At 48.4% G+C, this 20,747-nt stretch overlaps 1 protein-coding gene across 1 annotated transcript in view; it reads right to left on the bottom strand.

Moving 5' to 3' along the window:
* Positions 1 to 19,923, bottom strand: part of GALNT16 (polypeptide N-acetylgalactosaminyltransferase 16) — a 114,416-nt gene extending 94,493 nt beyond the window's left edge. The window contains exon 1 of the mRNA XM_003408523.4: positions 19,650 to 19,923. Within this exon, the coding sequence (XP_003408571.2) occupies positions 19,650 to 19,826 (177 nt within the window). The 5' untranslated portion in view covers positions 19,827 to 19,923. The remainder of the gene's footprint in view (positions 1 to 19,649) is intronic.
* Positions 19,924 to 20,747: the final 824 nt, after the last annotated feature.

The raw sequence follows: 20,747 nt of genomic DNA, 5'->3' as shown, positions 1-20,747 counted from the left end.
TGGCGCCCAGCTGCCATTACTGAATGTTTTGATCAAAGATTCTAAAGCAGAATCCAGATCAAAAGGGGGAAAATGCAGAGCAGAGTTTCAAATTCTCATGGACTACAGACTTTATGGAGCCATGGAGGCTGAATCAACTCCGGAAACTATTGCCTGACATAGCCTTTAAACATTAAACCAAAAAAATCCCCTAAAGTCCTCTTAAAACCAAACTATAGTTTAACTTAACTAGTAAAGAATACCTGCCTTAAGCATTGTGTTCTTTTAAGATTTATGTATATGGGATCAAACTGACAATAGCAACTTGAAAAATCAGACAGGAAACTTAGAGGCAGTGAGTATATGCTATAGGGGAGGAACAACTCATAAAAGAAGGCAAGAATAGTTACACAACTTGAAAAATGTTATCAATGTCATTGAATTGTACATGTAGAAACTGTTGAAGTGGTATATGTTCTGCTGTGTATATTCTCAACAACAACAAAATAAAATAAAATATTTTTTAAAGAAAACCATATGCAGCATAAGTCTACTTTGACACTCGTGAGGTCTCCATAAGTCAGAATTGACTTGAAGGCAATTTTTTTTTTTAAGCCAGTTGTAAGGACTGCCCCCAACCCACATCCTCCTAGTTCATAAATCCTTCCAAACCCTGCCCCAGCCGTTCTATCTCCCCACAGTGCCGGTACCTGTCGAGATTTCCCCTCCCCTGCCCCAGGTCATTTGCCTGAGTTGTGAGTATTTCTCAGCCCTTTTAGGCTCCCCATCCTGACTTCAAGAGATAACAGAATTAAGATTCTTCAAAGAGTCCATTTTTGCCTCTTAAGTTGAGCCATCAGGTGACTGGCATCCTGAGAAGATGGTGTCTGTCCAGGTTTTAGAGCCAGGCCATCCTGGTTGATATCTTGGTTCTGCTGGCAGGTAACTTACCATATCTGGGTCAGGTTCCTTATACATAAAACAGGAGTAGTAATAACCAGTTCACAGACCTGCTGTGATAGTTAAGGGGGGAAAATATGCAATGCAATAGCGGGCTCCTGGCACATATCAGACTGTCAAAAAGTGCATCTGCTCCTGCCCTTCTTTGGTGCATTCTAAAACCAACAACCCCAGCGATCTCTCAAAATGCAAGTCAGGTCACATCACTCCTCTGCCTCTGTGACTCCCAGGGCTAGGTCATAAAGGTATTGCAATATTCGCCTTAGTCTTCTGGATTGCTTGCTCTATCGGAAGCTAGCTGTCATGCCATGAAGATACTCCAGTAGGCCTGTGGAGAAGCCCACGTGGAGAAGAACTAAGGCCTCCTGCCAACAGCCAACACCAACTTGCCAGCCATGTGAATGAGCCACCTTCAATTCTTTAGATGGCTGCAGCCCCACTAGACATTTGACTGACATCTAACCTACTGTTGTGGATTGAACTGTTTCCCCCCAAAATATCTGTCAACTTGGCTAGGCCATTATTCCCACCATTGTATGACTGTCCACTATTTTGTCATTGATGTGATTTTAAGACAGGGAGCAAAAGCCCTGAGATCGGAGGATGCCTGTTTGAGAAACAGCAAAGGAACTAGTGTAGTTAGAGGAGAAGTAAGTAAAATAGGCTATACTATAAGGGAGGTAATAGGGGGTTGAGTGTGGAACCTAGAGACTTAGTAAGACAGAGAACAGAGGGGCCCCAAAATCTGCAAACGAAGTAACAAGAAGTGGGCCAGGGCACAGAAACAAAGCCATTCCCCAGAACAATGGGGCAGGGTATCTAAATATAGCCTGCAAACTTCTTTAAAGTTGCCTTTTAGAAGCAGCTGGAGAAAACCAGGTCCAGGGACATGCACAGAACATCCACCTGTGACTGCTGTGTGACCTTCCTCCAGGGGCAGTGAGGGGCTACAGCCCCAGCTGGGGAATCAAACCCGGGGTGTGAGAGACTGCGCAGGCACGACACCTCATAATAAATCCTGCTACGAATCCCAGAGGCCTCCAGGACAGGAGCCATCTTGGAAAGCTGCTCCGTGCGCACCTTAGTTAACACATCCCCACCTGTGTCTATGAATAAACATGAATCTTTTCCTGCCCAAGAACTTTTAAAAACTCAGGCCCCTCTTTGGTCTGAGATGAGGGTAAGCGTTGCTCTGGGCCCTCCTCATCTCCGCTTGCAAGCCTCTTCAATAAAGCTTTGCTCAAGTGGAAAACTATGTGCCTTAACTGCTCATTGACCAGTGAGAAGCAAGAACCTTATTCTGGTAACAATTTTTCTATATGTTGTAAATCTTACCTCTATGATGTTAATGAGGCAGGATTAGAGGTAGTTATGTTAATGAGGCAGGACTCAATCTATAAGCCAATCTCTTTTCAGATATAAAAGAGAAGTGAGCAGAGAGACATAGGGATCTCATACCACCAATAAAGCAGTGCTGGAAGCAGAATGCATCCTCTGGACCCCAGGTTCCTGTGCCCAAGAAGCTGCTAGGCCAGGGGAAGAATGATGACAAGGACCTTCTCCCAGAGCTGACAGAGAGAGAAAGCCTTCCCCTGAAGCTGATGCCTGGAATTCGGACTTCTAGCCTACTAGACTGTGAGAAAATTAATTTCTCTTTGTTAAAACCATCAACTTGTAGTATTTCTGTTACAGCAGCACTAGATAACTAAGACAGAATTCAGTGCCAAGACTGGGGTGCTGCTCTAACAAATACCTAAATGTGGAAGTGGTTTTGAAGCTGTGAATGGATAGAGGCTGGGAAAGTTTTAAAGTGCCTAATAGTAAAAGCCTAGATTGCCTTGAAGAGACTGTTGATGGAATTATAGACATCACAGACAATTCTGGTGAGGACTCAGAAGGAAGTGAAGAGAGATGTTACACTGGAGACATCACAGACGATGAGAACCAGCAGCACCAGAGAACAGGCAGCAGCAGAGCCAGGAGGCCAGCACAATGCAGCACTGGAGCCAACCCAAGGAGCAAGAGAGCTCAGTGCCTTTGCACAGGAGGCTTCCTGGCGGAGTGGGATACCTCTAGACACTTATTGGTGGAGCTAAAGAGCTTTGGAACACTTGCCCCAGTAGACCAAGAGGCCAAGGAAACAAGAAGCAGAAGCTAAAGAGACAAGGAACAGGAAGCAGAGCTGCCTCAGTCTCAAAGGGTAGAGTCACCACTCAGGTGGACTAGCAGAATGGGCTGCCCAAAGCTGAGGGAGCACAGCTGCCGTTCCAGTGGGCCTGGAAAGAGGACCTGAAGCCCAGGGCCAAGGGGCCTCGACTCAGAATCTGGAGAATGTGGCCAATACCTAGAGTCTGGAGGGCAGGGCCATTGTATATATGGTCTCAGAAAACAGAGGATTATTTTCAAGCCTTGAGGGCTAATGTAATGTGTTCTGCTGACTTGCTTGGTGCTTGTTATCCATTTTGTCCCTTCAATTTCTCCCATTTGTAATGGAAATATCTAGTTTGTGGCTGTTCCACCATTGTATTTTGGAAGCAGATAACTTGTATTCTAGATTTCACAGATGAAGAGGAATTTTTGGATTTTGGACTCGGAATTGTTTTAAGAGTTTTGCTACGATATGATGGGGTGAGTATGTTTTACATGCGGCAAGGACATGAAGTCTGAGGGGGGCCAAAGGGTGGAATGTTATAAATTGAATTGTGTCCTCCCCAAATATCTGTCAACTTGGCTAGGCCATGATTCCCACTGTTGTGTGACTGTCCACCATTTTGTCATCTGATGTGATTTCCCTCTATGATGTTAATGAGGCTGGATTAGAGGCAGTTATGTTAAGGAGGCAGGACTCAATCTACATGATTAAGTTGTGTCTTAAACCAATCTCTTTAACATATAAAAGAGAGAAGCAAGCAGAGAGACATGGGACATCATACTACCAAGAAAGCAGTACCAGAAAGAAAGCAGCACTGGGAGTAGAGTGTGCCCTTTGGATCCAGGGTGCCTGCATGGACAGGCTCCTAGACCATAAGAATATTGATTGCCAAGGAAGTTCCCCCAGAGCCAACAGAAAGAAAAGGACTTCCCCTGGAGCTGACACCCTGAATTCAGACTTCTAGCCTACTAGACTGTGAGAGAATAAATTTCTCTTTGCTGAAGCCATCCACTTGTGGTATTTCTGTTGTAGCAGCGCTAGATAATTAAGACACCTACTGACAAAGCCAGAGTCAGAATCATTTGGCAAAGCCACTCCTAAATTCCTGGCCCACAGAAACAGTGAGAGATAATAAATGACTATTGTTGTTTTAAGTCACTAAGTTTTGGGGTGATTTGGTATGTAGCATTAGATAACTAACACACAACTAACAAATAACAACAATAGCTAGCACTTGTTTAGCACTTACTATGTACTTTTTTTTTTTTTAATGTACTAGGAATTATTCTAAATACTTTTTATCAATTAATTCTTTTAATCCTCACAGCAACCCTCTGAAGCTTTTTAACAAGCAACCTAGGAGCTTTAGCGGTGCAATGGTTAAGCACTCAGCTGCTAACTGAAAGGTTGGCGGTTCAAATCCACCAGCCACTCCTGGAAGAAAAGATCTGGCAATCTGCTCCAGTAAAGACTACAGTCTAGGAAACCCTATGGGGCAGTTCTACTCTGTCCTATAGGTCACTATGAGTCAGAATCAACTCAACAGCACTCAAGAATAACAATCAGTAACCTGTTGCTATCAAGATAATTCCGACTCATGGCGACCAGTATCCCCATTTTACAGATGAGAAAACGGAAACAACAAAAAACTTGCCTGAGAACATGCTGTTACTGAGTGACAGAACTAGAATATGAATTCCAATACTCTGGCCCTAGCGTCTGTGCCCAGAACTACTACGTCATGCTGTATCCTGAATAAACCCATAACCAGAAATTTGGCACCAAGAAGCAGGAAATGTTCTCAAACCCACAGAGCCTGCTTTTAAGGGAAGGAGAAGGGGATGAGCTTCCTACCCCCTCCTTGGGCTTACAGTTTTAACCTTCTCCTACGCTGTCAATAGGGTGACCCCAGGCCAGAGCCAAGCTCACCTCTACTGGGTAAGTGAAGGGAGTATTCAGATGTTCCTACAGGAATGGTTACTAAAATTTTGCACAACCTGTTAAAGCTCTTGTCACATGTCCTGAGTTACAGCTCTGGTCCATGGAGATGACTCATGTCTCCTGCACACCTTCTGACTCAATGTAAGCCTCGTCCCCGCTCCTCTGAAGTGGCCACGGTCCTAAAACATATCAGGTCTCTAAAGTGGAGAAAAATCACTCAATGAAGTAAGTGAAGACAACACCGCCTAATGCAGGATTAGAAATACAAGGCACATGGTCCACAGTCCCCTTGCAAGCCCATTACAGACATGGCTAATCGATCATAGCCTCTTTCCCACTCAGCCTGGATGCTGCTTCAGAATCCTTCTCACCACAGTGCTCCTGGCTGCCGCTTCCACAGGTTCTGAGTTGGCATCCAAACTGAGACCTATTTGTCATTCTAGGTCTAACAGGACAAAGACGAAACACCAAAAGCAACAGACTGGAACTAATCTCTCTCCTTTTCAGGGGAGTAAAAGGCTCCCTGCCTCCCACTGCTCCAACTCCTCCTCCAAAACCCATTTTCATCACAGTGAGAGCTTAGAAGCAATTTTTAAAAGAGAAGATGCTGCAAGAAAACATTGACCTTGATTTTAATAATGGTATGAAGACTGGGGCCCTTGCTGGGAGGTGTCCCGTGCCCACAGATGATGGTGAATTAGGTACCAATGACTCAGCAGCAGCAGAACTGGAAAGGACTCATCCTGAAGTCAAGGTAAACTAGGATGTGTAGCCACATTCTTCACTTTATAAATAACCTTCTGCTGACATCTCCGAGCGCTTTAGAGAGGGGTCACGGACGAATGTCTAGACCAGCAGCATCCAATGGAAATAGAATGCAAGCCGCATATGCAATCTTAAATTTTCTAGTAGCCACATTTAAAAAGTAAAAAGAAACAAATGAAATTAATTTTAGTAATATATTTTATTTAGCCTGATCTATTTTTTTTTATCTAAAATGTTATCATTGTACCCCATAAGCAACATAAAAATTATTAGTGAGATATTTTAATTTTGGGGGCTGTCTTTGAAATCCAGTATATATTTTACACTTACAGCATACTTTAGATACTAAATTTTCACCAGAAATACTTGATCTGAATTTAGACTTCATAAAATTTTACAGTTGAAAAGGTAGATTCTACATAACCAAGTTACTCCAAATAACTCTTAAAACTCTTCCAATAACTGAATCAAGTGTCTATTTTTAAACAGAAATCAGTTAAAATTAAATTAAATTAAAAATTCAGTTTCTCAGTTGCATTTCATGTGCTCCATGGCCACATATGGCTGGTGGTGGCCATATTGGACGGTGCAGGTCTATACCATCCGGGGCATTTCACACCCGTAGGCGGATACCAGCCTCTCATCAGAGCCCCTGTGACTATGCTCAGGGCTTCCAAGGAACCTATCGCTGACTCCTCTGAACCATCTCACTTAGGCCTGTCTCATCACACCCAGTTTCACTCTGACCAGGCCGTTTGTTGCACTCTCTGCTTGGCTTGTCCTCAGCTTTGCCCCAGCACTATCTTCTAGATCCCAGGCTCCACGCTCTGCAGTTCTAGGCTAGTGCACCCCCATCCCACTGTGAACCCTGGCTCCAAAGTCCCAGTCCAGGCTTATAGCCCCTGCTTGGCCGGAAGGGCTACTTAGGTGATACTGTGTTTTCTGTTACACAAAAACCAGTGATTGACAATCTTGGGGTACATGAGGGGCTAGCTATTTCCTTTTGGTGTTTTGGGAGAAGGCTCTTGCCATTTTCATGCACCTACAAAGTGTCAACAAGACTGCACTAAAGCATTACCATGGGTGCTTCTGCCATCCGCCTGGAGAATCCCCTTTGGCTTGCAGCTCCAAAAGGCACTCCATTGCCTTCCCTGGTCCCTACAGAGTGGTTGCTCTGTCCCTTGGTTCCCTTTCTTCAGCTGGCCTCTTGGACAGGTGAACTATTTTGGGGCTGGGCCTCAGCCCTGACCACTTCACTCCTTTAGGGCACCAAAAGCATAGCAGACATCATAATTGATGGTGAGTTTTCCCACCACCCAGTGAGGGATTCCATGGGGACAGGTAAGAATGGCCTCCAAGCAAAGAATCAGGTCACAGACTTGAGAGGTGCCAGAAGATAACCCCCCGGAACCGACTGCCTACTTGGAGGGCAACTTCAGTCCCCTCTGGCTATGGCATCCCAAAGCCAGACCCTCTTGAAATGAAAGGCCTTGAAATGTCAGGAACCCTCCCCAACAGTTTGTTTAAAGACACGAAAAGCCAGGGCTGCTGCGAGAAGATAAACAAATGAGAATCTGAACTCTGAAAAGCTGCATCTAAAAGGGCATGACTGACAGGGGCTTGGAATTGGGCGTATGACCTTAGCCACAAAAATGAAACAACCACAGCTTGTTGGAGACACATGGAGCCATATCATACCAGTCCCCTGGGCACTGGGAAGCCACTTGGAACCTCAGGTGGCACAGCCTCAGATAGGCTCCGGCTAAGCCGTCCTTCCTCCTGAAGGCAGCCCCTTTCATCCACCTCCTCCCTGAAAATAAAGCTGTGAGGGGTCCCTGGTCCTGCCAGAACTTGGCCTGCCCTGCACAGGTGCCCACCTCCTGAAGGAAGGCCCTGGAAGGATTCAGCCTGCGCTGAGACACACACAGGGTCTACTTACAAAAAAGGGAAACCTGACACCTGGGGCAGGGAGGGCAAAAATTCCAAGTTCCTACATTGCCAGAAAATACCCTTTCCAGAGTCTCATCCGCACCTGAAGAGAATGCAGTGAACCTGACAAGGAAACAAAAGGAGACTTGATCAGGTACCACCATGTTTAGAGGAATTCTTCCCATATAAAACTCTCCCTCCAGGGACATAGTCCTCCCCCATCCTGCCCTACTCCAATATTTCAACAAGGGCTGCATTCTCTTTTGTCTTCTAAATCTCTTCAGGCACACTCCCCTTCTTCACCAGCCTCACAACACACGCACACACACACACACACACACACACACACACGACATACGAGTACCTCACTGATCCCACATTATAAAATGTGTTCCAGCCACAGAACATTTTTCAAAGAACATACATCTACCTCTTTAAGAACCAACACAAATAAATCAGACCATTTTGCTGGAAATTTTTCTAAAATGAATGACATAGCTCCCTGACTTACCAAGCCTGAATACTGAGTGTAATTGATCACTTCCTGATGATTCAGGACGTGTTTCTGAGCACATCTTTGCCACAGCTGACAAGAAAGGCCTCGCGATCTGGCCCTCCACCTCTCTGACCTCACCTCCCTTTGCTCAGGCTGCCCTAGCCAAATGCATGGAGCACACACCCTCCAGGGATGGTGCCCTGGGCCTTTGATGTCTAGAACACTCTCTCCCTAGATACTTGCATGGCTCACTCTTTCCATTCACGCCATTTGCTCAGACACCATCTTATCAGAGAGACTTTTCCTGCACATCCTTCTTCTATCATTCTGTCCCCTTATGCTTTCTTTTATTTTCATAATATTTGTCACCACCTAAGCCTATGGGGCAGTTCTACTGTGTCATATAGGGTTGCTATGAGTTAGAAAAAGTGAAAGCTGAAAGTGAAGAAGACTCGAAGCACTTACTGATGGAGCTCAAAGACTACAGCCTTCAGTATGGACTACAGCTCAACATAAAGAAAACGAAAACCTCACAACTGTATCAATAAGCAGTACCAATGATAAACAGGAAAACACTGAAGTTGTGAAAGATTTAATTTTACTTGGATCCACGATCAACACCCATGGAAGCTGCAGTCAAGAAATCAAATGACATATCACATTGGACAAAGCTGCTGCAAAAGACCTCTTTCAAGTGTTAAAAAGCAAAGATGTCACTTTGAGGACTAAGGTGTCCCCGACCCAAGCCATGGTATTTTCAATCATCTCATATGCATGCAGCTGCTGACCAAAAGTTCAGCAGTTTGAATCCACCAGGCGCTCCTTGGAAACCTATGGGGCAGTTCTACTCTGTCCTATAGATTCGCTATGAGTCGGAATTGACTCAACAGCAATGGGTTTGGTTTTTTGGGTTTTCATATGCATGTGAAAACTGGACAATGAATAAGGAAGACTGAAGAAGAATTGATGCATTTGAATTATGGTGCTGGCAAAGAATATTGCGTATACCACAGACTGCCAGAAGACCGCACAAATCTGTCTCGGAAGAAGTACAGCCAGAATGCTCCTTAGAAGAGAGGATGGCGAGAGTTCATCTTATGTACTTTGGACATGTTATCAAGAGGGACCAGTCCCTGGAGAAGGACATCATGCTTGGTAAAGCAGAGAGTCAGCAAAAAAGAAGACGACCCTCAATGAAATGGACTGACACAGTGGCTGCAACAATGGGCTGAAACATGGTAACGATTGTGAGGACGGCGCAGGACTGGTCAGTGTTTCATTCTGTTGTACGTAGGGTTGCAGTGAGTCAGAACCAATTAGACGGCACCTAACAACAACAACAACATGAGTCAGAATCGATTCGACGGCATACAACAATACCTTTTATGGAGTCTCTGAGTGGTGCAGTTAAGGCACTCGGCTGCTAACTGAAACATTGGAGGTTTGAGTCCAACCAGAGGCACCTTGGAAGAGAAGCCTGGAAATCTATTTCTGAAAAATCAACCACTGAATACCTTAGGAAGAACAGTTCACTCTGACCACACGAGGTCACCATGAGTTGGAGATGACTTGACGGCAACTGGCTGGTTAATAGATCTGTTTCGCATCTCTCTTCTTCGCTAGGATGTGAGCTCCTTGAGGTCAGGGGATTTGCCTGTTTTGTCTCCAGTCCCTATAACAGTCCTAGTTCATAGGAGGTGCTCTGTAAACAACTAAGTGAATGAATAAACTATGTCTTCAGCACTTCTGACAAGCACGTGCCTGTGGAAGGGGAGCCGCCCCTATATAATGGTCCTTCCTAGCTGGTCTTTTGCTGTCAGCTGTAACGTCTCAGTGTGTCAGCAGCCCCTAGCAATTCCCTCATCTTACTCCTTCTAATCTGCTATATTTGTAACCTTGGAAAAGCTGAAGGCTTCCAGGAGATGACCAGCCTCCTGAACTCCTTAAACTGATTTTTACAAACAACGTTAATTTCCAGGCTCCGACCTAAGGGCAACTCCATGCCTGCCTTCTGACTAAAGTCCGTGGGTGTTGTGACAATTAATTTCTCTGGTCAGAGTACCTGTAGTTTTTCCTTCTAGTCTTCCTGGGACATGATGGATTGTTGAGATGTCCGAGTCCACCCACAGACACTTCACCGCATGAATCTGGGTGTATCCCCTGACACCCTTACACACACTTCAGGTTCCTGGCTCAGCACAAGCGAGTTGCACAGCCGCATTAGACTGTGTTTCAAGGAAAGAAAAAAGGGGAACAGGGCCAGTTTATTTCCTACAAGAATTTAAAGGTTTCAAGGTCTTCTAAAAACAAGTGATCTGGGTCTTTATACACTTCACCCTCTTGCCATATTCTCCCTAACTCAAGCACGGGCAGACTTTGCGTCCTGGTTTAGGGCCATTTCACTTTTGCAAGAGAGGTTCAACAAAGTCCAAGATGGTTTGAGCTGGGAGGGATTTCAGAGATCCTGTAGCTCAACCCTCATCTGACAGATAGGGAAACTAAGGCTCAGAGAGCGAAAGCAATGGCACCTTGGTGGCAGGGCTGAGCCCAGAAATGGGGTCACTTAGTCTTCATGCTACATCCTCTCTCCATTCCCCGCACACCCTCCTCCCTGACAGCCAACATCTGCTCCATCCACGGTCACTCCATTCTGCCTGGTCCCAGCCCAGATAGGGGCCAGGGAATTCCATAAAGGCAGGTCCCATGACTTTGAGCATGTTAAGTGATGTCACCTACCTCCCTTTGAGCTCTGAGACGATGTCGTCCCTGACCTACATTGAATCACACCTCATTTCATGGAACTGCATGAATGCCCTTAATGTAGAACCTTGAGTTTTTCCTAATGGAGCTAGAAGAGTGGAAAGTCCATACCTGGGGTGAACTCACCAGTTGCCATTGAGTTGACTCCAATTCATGGTGATCCTATGTGTGTTAGAGTGGAACTGTGCTCTGTAGGATTTTCAATGGCTGATGTTTTTGGAAATGTATCACCAGGCCTTTCTTCTGAGGTGTCTCTGGGTAGACTTGAACCACCAACTTTCAGTTAGCAGCCAAGTGTATTAACTGTTTGTACCACCCAGGGACTCCAGACTTGCCTCAACATCCCCTCATATGTTGCCAGAGCCTTATCTTGCCTACACAGTATAACCAAAAAGGTTTTTTCTTTCATGCCCTCTTTCCCAAAATACCCCAGCCTGCCACTCCTACCTGGCCTGAAATGTTCACCAAAGACACACCTTAAAAAGGTCCTCTGGGTGGCCATCTCTAGCCAGATACCGTTAACAGAAGCAGCTGGTACTCAGGGCGGAGGGGGACAGGCAGGCCCAGCTTCAGCCTTCTCTGTAAACGCCCAGTTCATGTACATTCCTCATTGTCCTTGGAAAGCAATGGGTAGGGCCCTGGGAAGCAGGACAGGCTGCTGTAAACTGTACCTGGGTTGAATCAGGAAAATACAGAGAGGTCAGACACAAGGGGCCTTAGTCAGGCAGGAAAACCTCTGTGGGCCTCAGACCCTGGAAGTAGGAAAGAAGCTAAAGACCAGTGGTCCTACTTTGCAGCTTTCCCTCTGACCAGCCTTGGCCCCTTCTCTCCCTCCCTGTTAGGCAGCTCTATAGGAACCAGGAGGGAGCAGAGGATGTCTATGAGAGAGGGGAAGAGCAGGGTGGCAGCTGAGGGGAGTTATGGGTTTCTTTTAGTCACCCTCTTTACAGGCCTCAGTGCGTTCAGGCAGCCTTACTTCCCGGGATCCCAGGTCTCTCAAGGGGTGATAACCGGGCCCTACTTCAGAGTCTTTTACAGAGCTGCATAACAGCTTAAGAGAGCAGCAGCTTAAGAGAGTGTGGAGTCAGTAGGTCTTTTCCATCTCCCTCTACCCACTTTTTACCTACCCACTGCTGTAGGAAACGTGTTTCTGCTGACAAGGTTTGTGAGGAGAAACCCTGATTGGCCCTTGGACCATTCCAGTGTTGGATGGGAAATGCAGTCTTCTGGTGAAATGAAATTTCTGGTGAAATGAAATCTTCCTCCCTGCAACTTTTACCTACCGGCCCTAGCTCTATTCCTTGGAACACTACAAGCTAATTTGAGTAAATCTCTTGCCTTTTCTGTTGGCTCATTACTAAGCATGGATGGGGGAATTCAGAAGTGTAGGGCAAGAAACTTACACTTTCACTGGGAGTCAACAGTGATTTTATTCAGTCTTCAAATAATTATCTCTATTGGTATTATTGTTATAGTGTTAATACGTGCTTATAGAAATGCTAGAAAAAGCCAAAAGATGGAAAGGAAGATAACCCATAATCCTTTCTTACTGCTGACATTTTATTCTATGTGGTGTTTGCATTTTTTTCAACAAATGTTCATGAAGTGAATACACAGCAGGGCTTCAAATCAGTTCATACTGGTTCGAGCTCCTGCTGAAAATTTACACTTCTAGTAAGTTCCCAGGTGATGCCAATGCTTCCGGTTGGGGACCAGTTCTGAGACCCACTAGTACAGCAGTGAGTCTCAAAATTTATTATACATGAGAATCGCCTGGAGATCTTGTTAAACTGTAGATTCTGATTCAGGATATCTGGGGTGGAAATGTAAATTCTCATGGGGGGGAACAGGAACGAACCAGTCTGAAGTCCTGATACAAAGCAAGGTGCTGATCTAGGTCCTCCAGGAATCAGAAACACCTACTTTCCAATGCCCTTACTAGTTGCCAGACCATGGCATCTCTCTAAGATCATAAATCTCTCTAAGCCTCAGTTCAGTCACCTATAAACTGGACCTAATAATGGTACCTACCTCACTAGGCTGTTGAGGACATTAAAAGAGATAAAACTTATAAAACACTTAACACAGCGTGGAAGGGTCCAATGAACACAGCCACTATAAATATAATGCAGAGTAAACAACAATTAGGGAGCCTAGACAGGTGCACATCAAAGACCACAAGTGTTCAGAGGAGACAGGTTAAGGCACTTGAGACCATTTCCAGGGTGGGGTGTGTACAGTCTTGTGACTGTACCAGCAAGCACACTGTCTGATTAACTGACCCCAATTTATAGCCCAAATGTAATCACCACTCAACTCTGGTGTCTGAAAACTCTGCTCCCCTGCTTCTTCCCAGTAGGCTTGGGCCTTGCATCTGTTTAGCCTCTTGTTTCTTTCCCCTTTTGTTCACGGGTCAGGTGCTCCCAGTCTCCCCAAGAGGCAGACAGGTAGAAATCTTCAATCTTATAACTGTAATGAACTGCTCAGCTGTAGACTCACCTCTGACCCAGGGTGGTTCTCCATTACAGCAAGATAGTCCCCTGGGCAACAGCCTCGCCTGGCTTACCAGTGCCCTCTCCACATCTACCTTAAATGGCATGTCTAGACTCCCAGGGCTTCCACTGCTCATAGAGCCAACAAACACAGCCACCAGAGAAGGAAACTGTGCTCCCAAAGTCCTTGGAGCAGCCGGTGGGGGACTGCTGTTACGGCACACACACATAAAGGACCCATTTCGGGAGAATGAGCAGTGCCCTAAAATTAATCCTATCCCTCGGCCTCTGGCCCCCCAGGAAGGGGACTTTGGGGCTGTTAGGGCCCTTACCAGCCTTAGGGGCCTCTGTGCTGTTCCCATGTCCCTCAGGTAGGCATCAAAATGGCCCAGGACACAGGAGAGGGGCCCATCGATGGAAAATCAGGCCCTTTGAATCTGAACGTTTTGGCAAAGGGAACTGTGGATGTTTGTGCTTCTCCCTTTCCACCTTCTTTCTTGTGTGTGGCACTTAGATAAATTAAATATAACATTTTCTGCCATTGAGGCAAATCACATTCTCACAGTTCCAAAATGCAAACATTATAAATGAAATATAATCTCATCCAGACCCTACTGAAGACCCTGCTCTCAGAGAACAGCATGGGAAAAGCCATCATCTATGTGCCTTTCTGCCAGGTAAGTGGGGATCCCTGTGGTGACCGCAGGACTTGTTCTGACAGGAGCCTGCTCCCTCCACGAGCACTAAACCTTACAGCACCTGTCATGGATTGAATTGTGTCCCTTCCAAAATACGTGCTGGAGTCCTGACCCCTACACCTGTGGATGTAAGCCTCTTTGGAAATAAGATTTTCTTTGTTATGTTCATGAGAACATACCACTGTAAGGTATGTCCTCAATCCAATCACTTCTAAGTGATATAAAGAGTAGCACTGAGACACAGGGAAGCACAAATCAGGGAAAAAGAGATGCCACGTGCAGATCACCAAGGAACGGAGGAACCCTTTGGGCTACAGAAGCTGAGGCAAGACTTCTCCCCCAGAGTGGACAGAGAGAGACTTTTCCTAAAGCCATGACCTGATTCAGACTTCTAGCACAGTGGGTAAGCGTTCAGCTGCTAACCAAAACGTTGGCAGTTCAAATCCACCAGCTGCTCCTTGGAAACCCTATAGGGCAGTTCTCCTCTGTCCTGTAGGGTCGCTATGAGTTGGAAACAACGAGTTTTTTCTGAGTTGGAATTGACTCCAAGGCAATGGGTTTTTTTTTTGTTTGTTTTTTTGGATAACACCACGAACAAACTCAGACAACACCCACTGGGACAGCTCCCTTAACACCATTTATTCACTTCTGCAAATGAAACTATCAACAAAATTTCTAAAAAATTATTCACCCAAAATTTTAAATATAAAATAACCAAGGTCCAGAGATATTAAGCATTTTGTCCATGGTCATTCAGCAGTATCCCAATTTCAGGATAAGAAACACCAGTTTAGGGAAATTCTGTCTAACACTTTCATCATTCTAAATAGTTGTTGTAACAAACCAGTAACCTATCCTGCAAATGCCCAGAATGGATGGTCTTTTTAAAAAAATGGTCTGTAAAGTGAAGTTCCATGTAACAAACCTTGGCATCACACCTGTGCCCATTACAGAACTGGTGTATGGAGAAACCTGGGTCCCGGGCCAAACCAATCACAAATGTCCTTGGCAACTGTGAGGCCCTGGGATGAGGAGGCTGTTGGGGCAAGGCCAGTCATGTCTGCTCCGTATCCTGCTTCAGTGGCTGTCCTGTGCCAGCATGCATCCACGTGAATTCAAGGGGATGTCCCCAAATCCACTGCCTCACCCATACAGGACAGCATGAAAAGAATCACTAACTCAGCCACAGAAGGGCAGAACCAGCATCTCTCTCTAGTTATACAGATTCCATAACCAAATTTTTCACATCAAAGTTGGTGGCACATGCGCTGACAGCAGGACAGAATATTAAAAATCAGGACCTTTCTGAGAAATCTGGGCCATGTGGTTGCCATGCCGACGCCCCACAATGCCAAACAAGTGTCTCCAAAGTCCAGAAGCAACCTGGCTGGTTTCAAATTGCCCAGACACTCTGAAGGCAGAGCTGCCTCCTGGCCCAGGCTGTTCTGCAGACCCTCCCTTTTCCAGCTCAGCCCTCTGGTTCCCCTGGGGAGTGGTGATGACGCTTGTCTGGAGTTTTCTCAGCCTCTGTCAGCAGGGCTGGACACATCATTCCCTAGGAATCTGAAAATCCACATGCAGCATCCTGGCCCAACCAGCCAGAGAAATGTGTAGGAAGCAAGAATGAGTGCTTACCACAAATTCAGGGAGAAAGCACATCTTTGGCTGCACCTGCCCCTTTTAAGTTGAACAAAGTGTTCACCCCTGGTGACGCTAAGCATGCGTTCCCCCATCTCCTTACTTATAGTCAAAGTGCAGCTGGGAGAATATTGGGGGAACATGAAGCTGAGCAAATAATCTGAGAAGCTGGACTATATGAAGAAGAGCAGGGCATTAGGATTGGAGGAAGACTCATTAACAACCTGCATTATGCAGATAACACAACCTTGCTTGCTGAAAGTGAAGAAGGCTTGAAGCACTTACTGATGAAGATCAAAGACTACAGCCTTCAGTATGGATTACACTTCAGCATAAAGAAAACAAAATCCTCACAACAGGACCAATGAGCAACATCATGATAAACAGGGAGAAGACTGGAGTTGTCAAGGATTTCATTTTACTTGGATCCACAATCAACAGCCATGGAAGCAGCAGTCAAGAAATGAAAAGACGCATTGCACTGGGCAAATCTGCTGCAAAAGATCTCTCTGAAGTGTTGAAAAGCAAAGATGTCACCTTGAACACTAAAGTGCGCCTGATCCAAGCCATGGTATTTTCAATCGTATCACATCCACGTGAAAGCTGGACAATGAATAAAGAAGAGTGAAGAAGAATTGATGCCTTTGAATTGTGGTGTTGGAGATGAATATTGAACATACCATGGACTGCCAAAAGAACAAACAAATCTGTCTTGGAAGAAGTACAACCAGGATACTCCTTAGAAGCAAGGATGGTGAGACTACGTCTCACATACTTTAGACATGTTATCAGAAGGGACCAGTCCCTGGAGAAGGACATCTTGCCTGGTAAAGTAGAGGGTCAGCAAAAAAGAGGAAGACCCTCAATGAGATGGACTGACACAGTGGCTGCAACAATGGGCTAAAGCTTAACAACGATTGTAAGGATGGCACAGGACCAGGCAGTGTTTCGTTCTGCTGTACATGGGGTTGCTGTGAGTCAGAACTGACTCAATGGCACCTAATAACAACATGAAGCTTGGACCATTGACTGCCCCCAAACAGAGATGGGTAGAATCCTACTTTGCTTATCTAACAACCACTTATTAACTCCTGCTGAGCCCTGGTGGCACACTGGTTAAAGGACTCTGCTGTTAACCAAAAGGTCGGCAGTTTGAATCCATCAGCCACTCCTTGGAAACTCTATGGGGCAGTTCTACTCTGTCCTATAGGGTCACTATGATAGGGTCACTATGAGTCGGAATCTATTCAAAGGCAATGGGTTTAGGTTTTGTTTTGTTTTTTATGTGCATCAATGTAGGGATGCAAGGAGCTTCCAGCATAGTCTTTGCATGGGGAAGCTTACATTTAGTGGAAGAGAGAGGGGCAGGTGGCTGAGAAATGACTGGAAGAAAGGAAATACAATACAAGCCAGTGTCAAAAGCGGTGTGTGACTGGGGGATCACGCAAGTAGAACAGACACCCAGGGCTAAAGCTTAAGAACAGAGAGAGAGCTGACAGTGGCCTGAAAAGGTTCCGCCCACTCTTCAGGGACCTTCACTCTCCCTCTCTTCCTATATCTTCACTCCCTGGCTCCCAAGTATCTCCCTGATACTCCTACACACTTTAAACTTAGATTCCAATTCACTCAGCTGCTAACCAAAAGGTCAGCGGTTCAAACCCACCAGCCACTCCACGGAGAAAGATGTGGCAGCCTGCTTCTATAAAGATTTACAGCCTTGGAAACCAGAGTTCTACTCTGTCCTATGGGGTCGGTATGAGTCAGAATCACTCCACTGCGATTTTGTTTTTTTCTTTCCTTTCCTAACCCACAGCATGTCAAACCCCGTGGGAACAAGGAGAGGCATGATGATGCTCTCCAGGGGGGCCCTCCATGACTTCCAATTTCCACCCCTCAAAAGGAGCTCTGCATCTCTCCAGCAGTGCCCCCCACACCCTTCCAGGGCTCTCACAGTCTGAGCAGCCTTCCCGGGTGATGGGTGGAGCTGGGGAAAGGTACATGAGCAACATGAGGGTTCTAAAGCAGAGGTTTTAAAAAAAAAAAAAAAAAAATGCGATGGGACCCTCCGGGCTCAGAGCAGCCATGTCCCTGTACTCTTTTTCTTCCTTTCCCCGCTCCTCCTCTCATTGCAGCTCAGACCCTCCCCACCCACCACGTCAGTCAGAGCAGAGAGTGACAGGGTATCTGGCCAGCCTGTCTCTCCCCTGCTGGCCTCTTTAGCTCCAAGAGGGCAGAGAGGAGCAGCAGTGGGAGGAACCCGAGGTGTGGAAGTTCCCTGGGGCCTGGGGGCCACTACTGATTTGGCCGGTTCAGGCTCCAAACTGTCCTTCTCCCCAATCTCAGCACTCTGGGATCTTTGCATAGGTTTTTTTCCTCACCAACCTTCTGTCCAAATATCACAGGTGCGACGGAGTCAGTGTCCTAAGGACAGGGACCCGCAGCCCAGAAGACAGCACTCCACCTTATCAGGTTGGTCCCCAGAGTGTTCATCCAGACCCGGATCTAGACCTTGGGGCTGGGGGCTGGGGATTAAACCCACAGACTCCAAGATCTCCTCAGGCAAAATCGGAAACAGTTCTTTTGCTGTGGGATTTTTAGTTTTCCCCAGCGAGTAACAAGGCAGGAAGCCTGGAGCAGGATGGGCATAGGAGAGCGCGTCTACATTGTCCCCTCATTTTCCTGGGGTTCAGAGATGCCTTTAGACAAGTATCTTGGATTACACTCCGCAGAAGCCTCCTACCTCCTGACGTTGCACCCTACCCTGACCCCTCCTCCTCCAGGCCCAGATCTTTTCACGTCAGAATTGTCACCCTCCACCACTCCCCATCCAGGTGCTCACTCTGCTCTCTTTCCTCCCGGCCTGCGTCCAGCACGCTGCCCCCAACCCGCCCCGATCCGGAGAACGAGCCTGAGAGCTCCTCTCGGCAAGTCCTAAAGCCTCCTGCCTCAACAGGTGCCCCCGCCAGGCCGCACAGAGCTGTCACCCGGGACCCGGGTGGAGGCGGCGGCAGGTACGCCCCCTGCAGGACGGCGGGGGCTCCGCACGCCTCAGTCCCGGTCCCGGGTCCGCCGAGAGCCCGCAGCTCCGCGGAGGCCCCCGCTGCGCCGCCTTTGTTTTCCCGCTCGCTTTGGCGTCGCGGGGCTGACCTCCAGAAAGAGAATCGGCGAGTCCCGGCACCGCCACTGCCCGCTTCCCGGTCGAAGTGGACCCCGTGTTGGGGATGAGGAGCGTGCACAGGATGAGATCTTTTCCGACCCAGAGAACCTCGGGTGTGTTAATGGGGGGTCCTTGGTGCGGAAGAAGCAAGTCTAAGTGGGCCCAGGCTGGGGAGAGCGCACGAAACCTGGCGATATGCCCTAGCGACCCTGCCTTACTCCGCACCCCCACCTCACGTCATTTGACCGCAGGAGGCTGGAGGGGGGTGCGCACCGCCACCTACGCGCTCAGCTGCGCGCGGCTCCCACTGCCGGCTCGTGGAGCGCAAGGTCCAGCCGCCTTCGGGCTGGACGGGCAGTCCACCGGCCTCCGGCTCCAGCGGCTCAGTACCTGGAGGGCCGCCACGTTCCCAGTCGCGCGCGCACGCCCGGCCCACCAAACTTGCAGCACTTTCTCCCAGCCCCCACCCGCTGTCACCCTCCCTCCGCCGGTGCGCCTTGGCCCCGCCAGCCCGGCCGAGGTTGCCATAACAACGGGCAGGAATGCTCCAATATATACAAAGCCGGCCCAGCGCAGCGGGCTCACAGCCCCCCGGTCCGACCCCGCGCCTTCTGCAGCGGCGCGGGGCGATACTCGTGCCCTGGCTCCCCAGCCGGCAGTCCAGCGCGCAGGGCGGACTCACAATGAGCGGGATGGTGCGGTCCTCGCGGAGCTGCTCCGGCCTCCCGCCGGCCCTCTGCGCGCCCCGGCCGCCGGAGGATGCTGCGTGGGCTCGGTTGTCCTGCCATAAGTAGTAGAAAGTGCCCAGGATCCAGGCTACGGTCAGGATGGCGATGGCATTGGCGCGGATCTTCCTCATGGTGGGCGGCGGGCGCCCCAGGTGGGGGTCGGGGCCGGCGTGCTCTCGGGGCCAGGGCGGGGGCGCTCACAGCCCCAGCTGTTTGTTTTCGCCCGCGCCTGGCTGCTCGGTCCTGCAGAGCAGAAAAGAGAGAGAGGTGGTGGTGGTGGTGGGGGGTGATAGGGAGAGACCAGAGCGCGGAGCAATCCTCACGGTCCTAATGCCCTTCAGCTCCAGGCGCGCTCGTCCCCCGGACGCCCATTCATTCGCGCGCAGAGCCTGCCCAGCGCTCTAGCCTCCGCGGGCCGCTGGGGCCGCTGCGTAGCGGGAGAGAAGTGCCGCAGCTGAGAAGCTGCGCGGGCCCTCCTCCAGCGCCCGGGTACTCGGCAAGGCAGACGCCCGCGGCGGAATGGCGACGGGCCAGAGCCAGCCTCGGTTCCGACTGCCCGGCCACGGAGCGCCAGGCGGCTGCCCCCGCGCGGCCCCGGTCGGTCCCGCCTACCACCGGCCATCCCCCTACCGAGCGGTACTGAGTCACCGGCTGGAGACGCGCAACTCCGGGTCCGTGCCCGCGCTGCAGAGCTGCAGTTCGGGGCTGCGCTCTGGCTCGGGGTTCAACGTGTTTTCCGCGAGTCCTTGGGAAGGGGCGGCTGGGCGGGGAGGGGAGCCCTGAGTTTGCACAGGAATCCTGCGCAGTCCAGGATTCTGAGCCGCCCAACGGCCCGCCCGGAGGAGGGACTGGAAGCTGGTGCGCTTGACATTAAGGTAGCCAGGGGGAAGGGACGCTGCCTCACAGCCAGTGAAAGAAGAACAGCGGAACAACCACCTCACATCTTCCACTGGCCTGGGGCTCCTAGCGTTCAGGATGCTTTCCTTCAGTCCGCCTCATTGTCCCCTGACAACCCTGAGGTATCATCTTCACCATTTCATCAGAAAAAAAGA

Source organism: Loxodonta africana, chromosome 10 (genome assembly GCF_030014295.1).
Source record: "Loxodonta africana isolate mLoxAfr1 chromosome 10, mLoxAfr1.hap2, whole genome shotgun sequence".
NCBI lineage: Eukaryota > Metazoa > Chordata > Mammalia > Proboscidea > Elephantidae > Loxodonta > Loxodonta africana.
Note: the sequence above shows the minus strand (reverse complement) of the source record. Positions and strands in the feature narration are given on the sequence as shown.